This window comes from Callionymus lyra, chromosome 5, assembly GCF_982586985.1.
Source record: "Callionymus lyra chromosome 5, fCalLyr1.hap1.1, whole genome shotgun sequence".
In the NCBI taxonomy this organism is placed as follows: Eukaryota; Metazoa; Chordata; class Actinopteri; order Syngnathiformes; family Callionymidae; genus Callionymus; species Callionymus lyra.
The window spans coordinates 30,311,386-30,326,649 of NC_141822.1; the positions used below are offsets into that span (position 1 = coordinate 30,311,386).

The following is a 15,264-nucleotide window of genomic DNA, read 5'->3' on the forward strand; positions in this document are numbered from 1 at the left end:
TTTTACAAATTTGTTTTTCACATTTAAATGTCATATGTTTTCTTGATAGAAATTAGGGTCTACGTTTAGTACAACAATATGAAAATACATTTGTGGAACCCTGCTGTCAAGGAAAAAAAAACAATAATAATAATGTATTTCCTTTACTTCTTATACAATTACAGATATGTGTGAATAACTCCACAGTTATGGACTCCAAGTATGATGACCTGCAGTCCCGACCGTCCATCACACCTGACTCTGACATCTCAGACAACCTTCTCCACCTTCAGTATCCTTCAATGTTTTCATTCAGAACTCTGATGTTCTGTTGCTGTACTATTCAAGCATCCAGTGCTCACGGCTACTCTGTATGATCCTGATGTTGTTTCAAGTCATTCCTTTGGATACGATTGTGGACGCAGATCTAACCTGCAGCTGCTGGAAGAGAGAACACTGGTGTTCATAGCTGGTAACCTGCTGGTCTTCGTGGACATCCTCACTAAAGAGCAGAGATACCTCAGATCCTGCAGCGGTCATGGCATTGGCTCAATCGCAGTGAGACTTCTTTTAAAATTTACCAAAAGTTTTTCTTCAATTTTTCCACATTCTCAGTAGAGTGGTTCAGTTTTACTTTTTGCAATCATCAGACTCATATTCATTATCAGAATTGATAGCCAGAAATGTAAGAACATTACAGGTTGTGGTGAAGTAGACAAAGCGGGCCAATCATGCAAGGTGTCCCGACTTCCTCAATTTTTGTGGCCCGCCAGAAAATTGTGACTGATATTTTTTTTAAGCTGAGAAAAGGAACACAAATTACTATTCAGACACTTCCAATAAGAGTAAAGCTAACAATGAGTTGTTTAGTGAATGAGATAATGAAGTAAAATAGATCACCCAAAAATAAAAGACCGGACCTCCTGTCAAATGTATACATTTTGTTTGTGACATTGACAACGGAAAAGATTTTGGCACCTTGTGTGATTGATTATGACACATGATTTAAGATCTCCTCTGAAGTGCACAATTTGGTGATGACAATCCCACACCGCGTATGTGAAATTACAACAGTTAGTATGTAAATATAATTGAAAAAAAATGTATCTGGCTTTTTTCATGTAGGTGCACTCAAGCAGGAAGTACTTTGCTGTTGGTGAGAAAGGAAACAAACCCAATATTATTGTATACGAACATCCATCTTTGAAGCCATTCTACATCCTGAGAGGTAATTCATTTTTCCTCTTCTTACTTGTAAAAAAAAGTATATCAATTCATATTTTGCTCTTTATATTCATCACCAATCCTTTAATTTTTCTTTTTTAAAGTCCAATAAAAACTGTAACACACAATGTGTCTGACCTGCCAAGTCATTTCATGTGGCCCGCCGGATGGTTGGTTAAAATAAAATTAGATTAATGTTCATGTTGATATAGGGACATGTTGCCATGGATGTCAACAATAGGAGTAAAACAGTTGTTAAAGTAAAATAATTTGTTTAGTGAACGTGGACAAACTCAAAGTACTGAAAAAGTCTTTCAAACTGAGCCTGAGAAACCTGGGTGTTGTAGACAGACATGTCTCTACTTTAAAACTGCAAGTCTACTTTCTGGGACTCCTGTGTTTGTTTGTGTCTTGGCCTTTTAAAGTATATACTGTATCTTAACTGTATATTGTTTTTTATTGTTAATGCGCTTTGGTACCCTGGTCTAGAAAGGCGCTTTACAAATAACCTTTACTTAACTACTTACTTACCTACTTACTTGCTTACTTAATTAAGATAGAATTTAGCCTAAAAAAATGAAAAATCAGAATCAATAATTGCTGAATGGTTTAATGGTCGGCAATTACATTTCCTCAGGGGCCACATTCTATACTGTGACTTTTATAAGTTGCCATCAAGCAAAAATAAATAACAACCCCCCCCCCAAAAAAAGAAATTGAATAAATAAAAGGATATAAGATGTTAATCTGATTGTATATTCTTTAATTTTAATATGTATTTCATTCAAGGATTCAAAAAATAAGTAAGTTTAATATATTTAAATTAAATTAAAGTTAAAGTACATCAAACACATTAAGCATAAATAGCATAAAATCATTTTGTAATAATTAATTTAGTATAAATTCCATTTTAAAATGTGACAGAAATGCTCTTTATTTTCCGAAAGTTAAAAATATTACTATTAAGAAAAACAGAGAGAAAAAAATGTAAATCAGACAAAAATGACTTTAACAAGTTACTGGTAGAGCTGTACTGGTAATACAATTGTTAGATAGCCATCAAAAACATTTTAAAACAGTTATATAGTATTATTTTGATCTCACACCGCATAGATTAGCTTTGAGGGCTGCACACTTCGGCCAGGTCTGGCTTACCCCTCACATCAGAATTAATGATTATTTTTATTAAGTTTAACTACTACTTTTTAGGGATAGAAAAAAAACTTTCAAGGAGTTGGTGAATTAACATATTCTTACAGCAGCTGATAAAACTGAACATGTTTTATCTTTTAAACGTTCCACGGGTTAAAAGCCACTATCATTGAACCATACAAGCGTAACTTATTATTCCACGTTGATAACGTCCACTCCAGGGGGAGCAGAGCGAAGCTACAGCTGCTTGAACTTCAACCAGGATGGCAGTCTGCTGGCCAGTGTCAGCAGCTCTCCAGACTTCATGCTCACGCTGTGGACGTGGAGGCAGGAGGAGGTGATGCTCAGGTGCAAGGCCATGTCTCCCGAGGTGTACAAGATCAGCTTCTCCCCACACGACCCAGGACTGCTGACCTCAGCTGGACATGGTCACATCAAGTAGGCACTCGCTGAAGCTGTCCAGGTTAATGGTGTGTGAGGACATGTGAAATAATCAATCATCTTCTCGGCAGGTTCTGGAAGATTGCCAGCACATTCACCGGCCTGAAACTACAAGGACTGATGGGACATTTTGGGAAAAGGGCAACTACAGATATTGAGGGTTACGTGGAGCTTCCTGATGGGAAGGTTTGTGACATCATGACCCCAAACTATCAGTTAGAAGAAAACATGAAGTCATGCATTTCAAAATCATTCTTTATATTGATTCTTGAGTGATTTCATGCTGCTCAGTGGAACTTAACTGAAGACACTTTTTGTCAGGTTGTGTCTGGGTCCGACAGAGGCAACATGCTGCTGTGGGAGGGAAACAGTATAAAGGTGGAAATCTGCAGAAAAGATGGCCGCACCTGCCACACGGGGACAGTCCAGCCCTTTGCTCTGGAAGACGGTCAACTGATGACTTTTGGATCTGATGGAGTAATTCGGGTAAAACCTCTTGTTTGTCTGTGTGACCAGATTAGGGGAAATATTGTGATTCATAAACTAACATATGAAGATCGTAGCTCATACTGGATGTTGATGCTGCTGCAGGGCTGGGACCTGGAGAGCATCGACTCTGCTGACTCAGACAGTGGCAGCTTTGAGCTGGAGCCCATGAATGAGATGGTGGTTGGACACAATGTCAGCCTCTCCTGGTTGGTGAGGAGTCCTGTGCATGACTCCTTCCTCTGGTTTGCTCAGGTCAGAGGTCATTTAACATCAGGAGTCATGAATATCTACTGTGTTGGAATTACCAAAAGATTTGGTTAGGGAGACGAACACTCTCTGTGGTGGCAGCGTTTTTTGTGGTGTTCTGCCAGAGAAGTAGCATCAAGACAACTGTCAGGAACAGACTAAATATAAGGATTCTGGTGAAGTTTTGCTTTGATTCCGTTTCATTGTAATTTACAATATATTACTACCTTACAACGTTAAAACATAATATGAAAATACGAGATATTATAAAAATGTGATATATTATTTTTTAACAATTCATAATGCAATTTGCTTTATTTATTTCCATTTAATGTTGGATACTATCTTGTCTTATACATGTTCTATAGTTGGTTAATATGTTAAATTTTACTTTCTTCTGCAGGATTCACATGGAGCCATCTGGAAACTGGATCTGTCCTTCACCTACACAGTGAGTTCTGATATGTAAAAAGCATCTTTAAGAAATAAAGACGTTAAAGCCTCATGGACGTCTCTTGTGTGTTTTCAGACTCCTGATCCAGAGTGTCTGTTCTCTTTCCACGCTGGAGCAATCCAGTCTCTGCACGTGTCCAGCAGCCGTCACCTCATGTGCTCGACCACTCTGGCCCGTGAGTGACTACATTCGACTACAAATGAATACGTAAAAACTCTGGTTTGTTCTTTACCCACAGGCTCAGTGAAAGTGTTTGACTTCCTGGCTAAAAGAGAGCTGGCCGAGATCTCCTTCAACCAGGGAGGAACAGCCCTGTGCTGGGCTCCACTCGTGGTACCAAAACAATATGAAGCAGAGACAAACACAAACCAGACGCTGTGTTAACCTTTGTATTTTCAGGGAAACCAAAATGGGGCTTTCCTGATGACGGGCTTCGAGGATGGTGTGATCCGTTTGCTGGAGCTGTCGAGGAATGCGAGTGGCCGGAGCGAAGGCCAGGAGGCAAAGCTGCGCCTCCGACAGGCGTTTAAACCCCACAATGCACCTGTGACTGCTGTTGCATACGAGAGAAACGGAGCCACGTTAGCCACCGGGGTGAGAGGAAGTGACTTTGTCAAAGGTTTTCTATGTTAGAGTTGTTCAGATTCATTATGACTTTTTAACAAATACACTGTTAAGAATGAAACAGTCTTTTCAGAAAAGTTACTTGATAACTGTTTGATAGTTATGGAATTGTCTGTGTTTTTTAAAACAGTAAAAGTTTTATTTAGTTGCATTCAAAATTCATTAAGATGATAAATGTCTTTGCACAAGTTTTACAAGAACAACAGTCATGACAAACACAAGCAACAGGGGCTTTTACTGGCCATTCATATGTGCATATATGGCCCTTGACATTATTTTACAATATATGTATTTATCAACATCAGTATCCAATTTAATTTAGATTCCTAATACAAGTTTAATAAATAATAATAATTGCATTTGTTGTGTTGATATGGGGGTTAATGGCTTAAGCACACTTTATAGTTTATCCAAGACCTATTGTTTATTCGTTCGTCTGCAGAGCTCCGACTGTACCGTCTTCTTCTTCACTGTCGGAGAAACTTACAACCCATTTGGGTTTATTCATGTTCCTGGGCCGGTTCAGGGGCTGGAGTGGTCTCCGTCTTCCCATGTAAGTGTGCATTCATGAAACTGAGTTTTATATTTTACTTTGAATATAAGGTGGATTTACATTATGACCACCAGCAGTAACAATTTCTGTTTAGACAATAAATGAATATCTTAAATATATACTCTTATCTCCATATTAATAATAATGTTTAAAAAAGAAATGGTCGAACACAAAAAGTTAACTAATCTCATTTTATTTGCCAGACTGAGAGCCGGCTTCTCATCCTGTGTCACAACGGATATGTGGTTGAAGTGCACTGTCCCAAACCGGAGCTCCAGAATCAAACAAAAACCTTCTTGCTGGCGGATCTGCCCAGACGTACCTTCAGATTCAAGAGCATCAAGTCCAAGATGAAGGTCTGAGGTTGACCACCAGCAGGCTGGATTCATCGACATCAGAGTAGTTGCATCTGTTTGTGTTTCAGAGGGAGGAGGAGTCCACACAAGTTGAGATGACAGAGGGGGAGAAATGTGGCAGAGAAGAGACATTTTTAAGTCAAGTTCCAAGTCCTCTTTACTGTGGTTTCTACTCACAGCCTGGTCACTTCTGGCTCTCCATGGTACGAATAACCTATTTCTCCAGTAGCTGTACTCCAGATTAAACAATTTAGAAGTATCGTTAACTCCTGACTTAAATAACATAAAAATGAAATAATAAATGCATATGTATTTTTTTAACTCAATTGAAATTAGTATATTCACATCATTAAGAATCTGATTGAAAGCAAAAACACAATATAACAAAATGTACTATTGAACTTTTCTGCGTGTCAGACTTCAGCTTAAAATGTCTCATTACACTTCTTGATCGGGCTGATCTGGATTCTCATTAAAACAAAAGAATATAAAATGATTCTCTCGAAAATAATGTAATTCTTTGTATTCCATCAATATAGGGGAAATTCACTGGGAGAGTTCTACATGATACTTGGTTTCATGTCTTGTAAATCCCAATTATTTTTGCAGTACGTACCAGTTTAATTTCAGCATTATATTTACAAACCGACCTTCAGATAAAAAAAGGTAAAATTAAAAAATCATCAACGACAAAAGAAAGTGCATGAAAATAACATCTCACCATTACGCTGAATCAGCAAGAGCTCTGGACTGGTTAAAACAAGATGCTCTTTTAAAGAGTTTATGTTTGACTCATTCTCAACTTGACTGAAAAAAGGAATCACAGGCTAACATTTTTTCAAAAGGAAATCTTTGTTTTTTTCTAAATAAAAGACAGTAATAATTAATACAACATTTAATAACAACACAAGTTTTTTCTTCATGCGCAGTCCACTAACAAATGCCTCAAAGGTTGGGGATCACTGTTGAAAATGATAAAATAAAACAAGAGTCCTCTCTCACGTGAATACTTACACCTACAGAACACTGGGTCTGGACCTCCAGACCGTGATAATGATTCATTATTTCATCTATGGTTGTGTTTTTTATGTTTCTTCCAGAGACTTGAGGCAGAATCTTTAACCCAAACTAACCTCAGTTGTCTCCTGCAGGCTGGCGAGGACGCCGGCGCTCTGTACCACTGTAAGTTCTCTGAGAAACAGGAGGACACGGAGCAGTGGGACAAGCCGTTCGACTACAGACGTTTGCACAACAACGACCCCATTCACTCCATCACTTTTAGGTAGCTGCACAGAAATATTTATAAGTCTGAGGGATTAGATGAATCATCAATTATTTAAGATTTTTAGACATTTTTTTAGTTAGTTTGTTAGGTCTGGGAATGACAGCAATAGGAAAGCACAGGAAATAAAGAAAATCTGAAGCAGGATGTAAAATGCTGTAAACCATTGATATGCAAGGTTGAGTCTGACATGTCGTTGTTAAACCCGAGCCACTTTATGTGAAAAAAAAGCATGTTTGAAAGAAAACGTCATTTTCTCCTGAGTTCTTTTTGGGAAGAGTATGAATCTTAAATTATACCCTTAACAATTTCATAAAATAAAATGGTAAAAATATTTGAATCAACTTAAAAACAGAAAATACAACATACTATGACAGTAATGACTATATTCTGTCTCTTGATACCAAATGTTCTAAGCATGAAAACATTTATTTAACTAAGTTGTGATTGTACATAGCTCCACCAGGCAGCTGATGTTCTGTGGACTCCACTCGGGCTCCACCAGGGTCTACAAGCTGCAGCCAGGCGACCTCTGTTTAACCTCCATGCACACCTGTTGGGAGTTGAGTGTCCACGACAACCAGTCTGGACCATTGAAACACATTTGTTGCAGCCACGATGATCATTTTGTGCTGACGGCAGGAGACGATGGAAACATCTTCTCATTCAGCCTCCTGTCAACAGAGGAGCTGCAGAGAGGCGTGGGTGAGGCTAGACTCCCTGGACACACGGTCAGTAAAGACTTTTATTTTGGGAATAAAACAAGCAACTAAACACTTCATCTACAGATCAGTCATGGAAAGGAGGATTTGGCTCAGGATATTGACGACCCAGCAGCCAACAGGTGAGTCAGCAGTTGTAATGTTTAAAGTTTGTGGAGGTCATATTGATGGTTCTTCAGCATGGAGGCGGCCATGCAGACCCAGGAGAGAGACCAGCTTCACCAGGAGGCCTCTAACAAGTTAGCACAGAAGCGTAAGAAGCTCAGTGAGCTCCAGAAAGCATATCAAGATTTGCTGAAGGAGAACCAGAGCCTACCAGAGCACATACGCCTGACGCCCGAGGTACACCTTCCTCAACACTGTTATGCAATGTGAGCATTAAACATGCTAATATGTGTTCGTCTGAGTAGGAGCTGATGCTGGATCATCGATTCACGGAACAGACGGATAGAGAAAAGGCTGAGAAAGTGAAGGAGGTTCAGAATCAGCTGGCCTGGGATAAGGAGAGGAGCATCAGAGGTCTCTGCAAACTACAAGAATGGTACACACACACACACACACAAATATACATATATATATATGTATATATATATATATAAGAATGGTTCATTCTCTAACTAGTAGAGCGCTAGTCCAATCAAAGCTGGAACTCCACAAACAATGTTGTGTCAATAAAGTTATAAATATACTATAATGATTTTACAAGAATAAGGTGATTTTTTTGCGAGTATCGGCAATGCTAGGTCTGATCATCTGATTGGCTGCCCTGTATACCTAATAAGTAACAGGATGAATGACAGGCTGATTTTGTTGTTTTTTAACTGTAATTCCCAGCATGCAATGCAACACAGCACATACTGAAATCATGCATTTTTAGGGGCAATGGGGTTCTCAAACGTCTTAAATGTTGTGGCGATGTTTCTACGGTAGTTTAATGATGGGATTTTTTCCACTTTGCTTGCTAACAGAGTCGCTATCAGGTCAAAACTCTAGGTTTGCACTCTGATAGACACAGATGTTTGATCGAGCGATGCCGTAGTTCAACATACACGTTTTTGATTATCCTTCTTGTAGCCTTGATATAATCTTGTTGGATCCTTATCAGATATTGATAATAGAGGTTTAATCCAATGAACTGCTTTACTCGAAGTTCCTGTCTTGAAACCTCCTCAATGCCGACGACAGCTTGTTAACTCTTAATACAAATGACATACTTACTTACTTATTACTTCTTGGATAGAAATTCCTATGTTGTGTTTACAACACGGGGAATCAAAGTTTTTGATTGTGATAACAAAACAAGTTGAATTAAACTCATTTGATCCACATGTGTACAGGTTCAAAGACTCTCTGAATTCCAACATAGTCACAGTGGCAGCCGTCACCAGTGACCTTCAAGTGACCACCTACAACCTGCAAGCACCCACTGACCCGTCAGGCCTGGTCGGGCAGCAGAGCGGAACAGGGTCCGGTGGAGGTAGAGCAGCTGCAGCTGACATTTTAACATCTGAGGACAGGCTCTCAAGAGAGGCCAGTCAGCTGGATGGTGAGATGCTTCTCCTAGTTTCTCTCTATGATGGCTTTACAATTATTCTGTGCTACGCGACAGAGGTCCCTGAGCGGACGCCTGCACTTCCTCCTTCTGTGATAAAGCTGGCGGATCGACAGATGGAGAGACTTCGGAAAGCTGCAGAGAAAGCTGAGCAAGCTCGGGCCAGGATTGAGAAGAGGAGGCAGGACTGGGAGCGACTGTGAGTTTGAGGCTCAAGAGTGAAAGTTACTTGAAGAACCAACAAACACACACCCACAAACTATTAAACAGATCTTGATGAAACCATTTTCTTCCCATTAAAGAAACATACTAGTTCAATGCTTGCAATACTTGTCATACGTTTTTTTGGGGTTTAACTTGATTTTCTCTTTTTTTGGCTCATTTGTCATTATTGTAAACTTGCTCAAAATAATTTTAATGAAAGTTTAAATTCAAAGTTTAAATACAAAGCCTTTATATCATACTCACATAATTTCCCCATATATATTGTGTCTACACAGTGAATATGATATATTTTAAATGCAGTTTGTACTATAAAATAAAATAAATAACTGGTATGTTTAATGATGTCATGATGTGGGTTTATTACACATGAGATGTTTTCCAAAATCTTGTCCCGTCAGTCATGGTCTTGTATGTTCTTCTGTCATGTCAGCTATGCAGAGAAACCGAAGGAGAACTGTGAAGATCCCCAGGATGTTCAGGCCATCCTTGAGGCCAAAGAAAAGGTTGGAGACTTTAAACTGAAGTCAGCTAAAGACTTCACTGTGCCCAAACACTTGAGGATGACCCTGGACAGGAAGAGAGCAGAGAAGATGAGTCTTGAAGAAAAGGTACTTAAACCAGCCACAAAATACATTTATTCAAGTTTCTTTTTCTTAATTTTAGGGCCAAGGTTTTGAATTACATCTTAAAATAATTATATTTAGTAAGTTACATTTAGAATTGAACTAGTTATGACTAATAAAAATAAGTACAAACTTATATTGAACTTTTTGTAAACTAACTCAACCTCATAAGGATGACATCCAGGGCCACACTTTTCCTTTGTCTGACTTAACCTCTTAGTACCTCTACCATCATGACACAATTACAAGTGAATCTGTTTTTGATATTTCCTTATGAATTGTGACCATTTAAGATCTTAACTTGCTACAAAACATCCTCTACAACAGGGCATAGAGCAGCCTGTGGACTAATGTTTGTGGCCCTTACAAGGTCAGAGTAGAACATTGACATCTAATAGTTGTATTGTGATTATAACAATGCTAAATGTAACTTTCATTAGTTATTTGACCTGTTTTTTTGTCTTTCTCGTTAATATTTCTCACCCCTACAAAATTATTTGAGATCATATTTAGAATAGTTGTTTTCTGTCACTTTAAAACAAATGCTTTATACATATTTTACTATACATTTATGAATAGGATTCAAGATAATAAAACATAATTTGGTGACACAATCTCGATGTCCTCCACATAACCAGCTGCGAGAAAAGCAAACAGAGATGAACGGAAGGATTTTGGCGCTGAGAGACTCTAAAGCTCGTCTCATGTCTGAGCTGCGTGAGAGGTTAAACCAGCTCCAGAGGGTCCAGAAACTTCTACCTTCCCATCATCATCGTCTGCCACCAAGCATCCCTGATCTACAGCCAGAGGAGGAGAAAGACAGCCCGCTGGAGAAACACCAGTACTTGAACACTTAAAGTAATTTGTACAAATGATGCATCTAAAGAACTTCCACTACTCTTCTTTGCAGATGCACTTTTCCAGTCCAGGAGCAGAAGGACAGGGTCTTGAGTCTTCTGGAGCAGATGGAAGAAGGGATGGAGGAGCCAGGAATGATAAGGACTATTGGAGAACAAGGAGACAATGAAGATGTGGAGCTGAGCCAGCTGGAGGAGGAGCTTCTTAAGGAGAATGAGATTAAACTTCTTTACCTGCGGGACTCAATCCTACAACAGGTCTTTTCAGTAGCACATGTTGGTGTAATGTGGTGAACACTTGGGTCTCACTGTGGACATCTCTTCCACTGTTAGATGAAGACGTCCATATCACAGTTCGATGCTCAGTTCGTGCTGCATCATCAGAAGCTGCTTCTGGACTGGGAGCTGAAACTCGCCGACCTGCACCAGCTGACACTGTTTCAGGAGCTCCTGGTGCTCCAGGAGGTGAACCAGAGGGAGAAGCTGCTGCAGGAGAGGCTGCTCACTCGACTGCAGGAGGAGAATGGTATCACGGTGAGAGGAACCAGATAGCAGGAAGTGATTGAACCGGGTCTCAGAACGACTACATTTGTTCCAGTCGAAGTTAGAGGAGCGTCATAAGCAGCTGGAGATAAAGCGCAGAGACGTAGCTAAACTGCAGGGCAGAGAAAAGTCTCTGGCTGCAGCCTTTCAAGCCTCGCTGGGGGAGGAGAACAAATTTGAGGAGTTTTTGACAAAAGTCTTCCAGAGGAAGATCAAGCGGGGAAAGCTTCAAGAGCACGAGGAAGGTGAGAGGACTGAAAAATAAAAGAGCCACATGAGGAACACCAGTGTGAAATGTTTCTGCAGGTGAGGACGACAAGTTTGAAAACTCAGGAGAGGAGGACGACTGGGACGAGGATGAGGATTGTTTCAGCAACACGGATGAAAGAGGATCTTCTCAGGATGACAGTGTTTGCCCTCCAGGTATGTTCAGACATTCTATGGCAACAATTTTGTGAGGTTACAACATCAGAAAAATGTGCTTCATTCTCTGTTCCTTGCTCGATTCTCTTGTGTCACTCTATTCTGTTGTGAGTTGATTTTCTTTATTGAAAACTTTCTCAGATTAAAAATCCTATTTCATCATGTATTTGAATGTGTCCAAGGCTGCGACCCACAGTTGTTCGACAACACAGTAAAGCTTCGCAATCGCCGCCTGGATCTGGAGGAACAGCTGGCAGAAGAGAGGAAGAATGTTGATGCTCTGGTGAAGGAGTGTGACGCCCTCATGAAGAAGGTAGACAAAGATCTGACATTGTTGTTGTTGTGATCAGATATTTGGAATAAAGAGCATCAAGATGTGTTGGAATGGAAGTAAGAGCTCTCACTCTGCTTGACCTGTAGTCAAACACACCGTCTACATCTCAATGGCTTCATGTGTTCATTCTACTTCTGAGACCAAATTAAAAATATGTCCATACCAGCTTGAAATATTATTTTTAAATTGGCTTCGTTTCATCTCAAGAATGCAAATGTGTATTATTTTATACATTTTTTGATAACTTTTATTTCTTTCCATTACCCTACGATTTACTCACACGTCCATTCGTTTCAATTTACAGAAGAAAATGGTGGAGGTCATTCGCAAGGCAGCCGAGGACGACCTGGAGAGGATCAACCAGGAGAAACATCTGAGATGCAATGACCTGGACGTGGTGGCACCTCTGAGACTTCGACAGGTATTAGTTACTTCGTGTATTCGCAATTGTTCGCCATCTGGACGTAAAAATGAAAAATCGTTGTGGTAACTCCCAACATATATGATATATGGTAGACATCTGCAAAGAGCTCACAGTGTGCAAGAAAGAGTGGTACACAAGAGTGAATAAATTAGAAAGTGAGCTGGAAAAAGTTTGATTGTAATTAGAAGACCAGTCACAGTGGAAATGTTACTCAAAACCATACATTGGAAATATCGTATTATGCTGCTTAAACCAGCTGAAAACATCTACTGTAGAAATTGCAAATGTAAAAAGACAGTGGTAAATGGGTTTTAACTTGAATGAATAATTAATTTCTTGTTGATTTTGACGTAAAAGTAAAAAATAAATAAAAATTCTGTGCCAATATTTTCAATGTTGAAGAAGCTGATGGTACAAACTGACTCAAATAGTTTGACTGTCTCAAATAACACAGAGATTTTAAAACATTTTACAGCAAATATCTTCCTTATAAGTTCAATTTGGAAAATTCTTAAACATTTGCAACATAAGTACATCTATTAAGTACTACATTATCTCTGACTTCCTGTCAACTGTAGATCGAGTTTGTGGTGGATGGGTCAGTGCCCGCGGACTTGAGCCCGGCACTGGTGCTGCCTAGAACCGAGCTGAAGCGTCTGCAAGAGCGAATCTTCCAGCTGCATTCGGAGAAGATCCAGCAGAGAGAGGTCTTCACTCAAACCCACCAGCAGCACGTCAGGCTCATCCATGAGTGTAAAGACATGGATGCTGAAATCCAGGGTGGGTGCACAGCAAACCCTTCAGCCCATGTGAACACATCACCCATTACAAGAAAGTGTTGCTTTTGTACTTGAGTAGTTCTGGAGAAGCAGTGCAACCAGCTGATGATGATGAAGTTCGGGAGGGAGGTGGACCTGGAAGCTCTGCAGACGCTATCAGGGAACAGAACTTTGGAGGAGTTGAAGCAGGAAAAACTTCTCCAGGAGAGTCAGCATGATAAGGACATTAAAGATTGGGAGGTAATGTTGTTTTATTCTTCATCAAGATGGAGAGTGATGTTGATTATTATTCGATTAGGGAAAGGTAGAGCAGGCGAGGCAGGCACTGGATGAGGTGACCAGGCACAACACACAACGACTTCTCTGCTTGAAGAGCCTCCTGGACAAGAAGAACGGACTGGAACAGAAACTTGCGGTTCGGCAGAGAAACATGATCTGACTGTTCTGGATGTTTATTTAACACATTTTAAACGCATACACCACTTGTGTCTGAGCTTTTGGCATGTTTCCTTCGTAAAACCACCTTCACCCAGTTTACAAATATTTGATCAGATCCCAAGAAGAAGAGAAGAATGTGTGAGAGTAATGTAGAGAAAACTAGTGGGCCTTAATACATAGTCTTTTTATCCAAAGGCACATTAGAAGTAGTTCAAGCAAACAGTGCACAAATGGAAACAATACAACATCCGGATTATGATTGGATTTTATGAATAGTAGTCATCATGTTTGTAACGGTCCAGGTCCCGAGTGGAGAGAAACATCCTCACAGTTCACTGAGCTCCTGCAGCAGCTGCTCCTTCTCCCGCTGCAGCTCCACGATGCTCCTCTGGTTCTGCTCCAGACGGTCCTCCAGCCACTGCAGCAGTGGCCCGCTCACCGCAGACATCTGGCTGCACAGGTTCTTGGTGAACACGGAGCCGTTGTGGATCTTGGTCACGGGGTCCAGGTGGACCAGGCTGTGGATCTTGCGGTAGGTGTCCTGCTCCTCCTGACACAGGGTTCGTGGAAGACCCACCGCAGACTCCAGACACACCTTCCCGATGCACTCTCGTGGAACCACGTGCACGGGGATCTCTACGCGCTCGTACTCGGAGCCCTTCTGCGCATGTGCAGACTGAAAACCGGTGTATAGGACCCGGCCGGTTTTGGTGGTTTTGTCCACGATGAAACAGGAGAAGATCAGACCCACGAAGCACTGGTCCAGCATCTGGTACATGGCCTGAGTTCGGACGTCGACGTGGGACGGCCAGACTGTGATGTGCGGGTGTGAATGGTACCAGCCCACCACTCGCATGGGTCTCCCTGTGATGTCCGCCAGCCGCTCCGCCTCCGTGGACGCCGCCGACAGCTGCTCCGGCGAGATCTCCACCCGGTCCTTCCTCTTGTCCGAGCGGCGAAGGATGATGACGGAGTGGATGTGGACCACCCGAGTGGTCTCTACCTCCCCGATGCACAGGCCCATGACCTCCTCCTTCTCGGTGCTCAGGGCGTGATTCATACACACCAGGAAGGCGTCTGCCTCCAGGTGGACGGCACTTACCGCCATTCTGTCAAACGAAAAACAACTGACACCAAAACAACTTCGCTTCCGCCTTCTTCTTTCTTCCGAGTCCCACTGATAATCTTCCGGGTTGCTCACATACCCAGTTTCTAAAGTTCCGCTTGTGAACGTTTATTTTAGGTTCACAACGCCATCTAGTGTTTAGAAGCGTCTTAACACAATACTTTCTAAACATTCCTTTGATTTACTGGGCATATATCTGCACATTAAATTATTATTAATAATTTTTAGATTATTCCACCTTTTAGCTTTTAGTATCAGAATTGTATTTATTAATGCCAGTATCAGGGCATCCACTAATAACGAAATTGTTGTTGTACATTGTGCAACATCAAACATAAAATAGACTTTTGAATATAAACACAATAACAACTTAGCTAATTACATTTACAATTAAAGAAGTGTGTACTGAAGGAATGAT

At 40.7% G+C, this 15,264-nt stretch overlaps 2 protein-coding genes across 2 annotated transcripts; one reads left to right on the forward strand and one right to left on the reverse strand.

The window, feature by feature from the left end:
• Positions 1-176: 176 nt before the first annotated feature.
• On the forward strand, positions 177-13,721 carry cfap44 (cilia and flagella associated protein 44). Its single transcript, XM_087791901.1, is given in 32 exon segments — positions 177-271; positions 375-537; positions 1,105-1,207; positions 2,577-2,793; positions 2,868-2,982; positions 3,118-3,282; positions 3,388-3,537; positions 3,935-3,982; positions 4,061-4,160; positions 4,224-4,318; positions 4,385-4,579; positions 5,052-5,162; positions 5,366-5,518; positions 5,587-5,721; positions 6,670-6,800; positions 7,258-7,531; positions 7,589-7,644; positions 7,702-7,864; positions 7,933-8,063; positions 8,860-9,068; positions 9,132-9,273; positions 9,730-9,907; positions 10,561-10,763; positions 10,833-11,037; positions 11,113-11,313; positions 11,378-11,616; positions 11,618-11,745; positions 11,928-12,058; positions 12,384-12,500; positions 13,082-13,283; positions 13,362-13,522; positions 13,581-13,721. Coding segments are annotated over 32 exon segments (4,845 nt in total). The 5' UTR covers positions 177-188.
• Positions 13,719-14,884, reverse strand: brcc3 (BRCA1/BRCA2-containing complex, subunit 3). Its single transcript, XM_087791902.1, has one exon. The coding sequence runs from the start codon at positions 14,826-14,828 to the stop codon at positions 14,046-14,048; it is 783 nt and encodes a 260-aa protein (XP_087648028.1). The 5' UTR covers positions 14,829-14,884; the 3' UTR covers positions 13,719-14,045.
• Between the last annotated feature and the right edge of the window lie 380 nt (positions 14,885-15,264).

Coding starts and splice junctions, on each gene's coding strand:
- brcc3 (XM_087791902.1), bottom strand. CDS start 14,828: ATGGCGGTAAGTGCCGTCCACCTGGAGGCAGACGCCTTCCTGGTGTGT.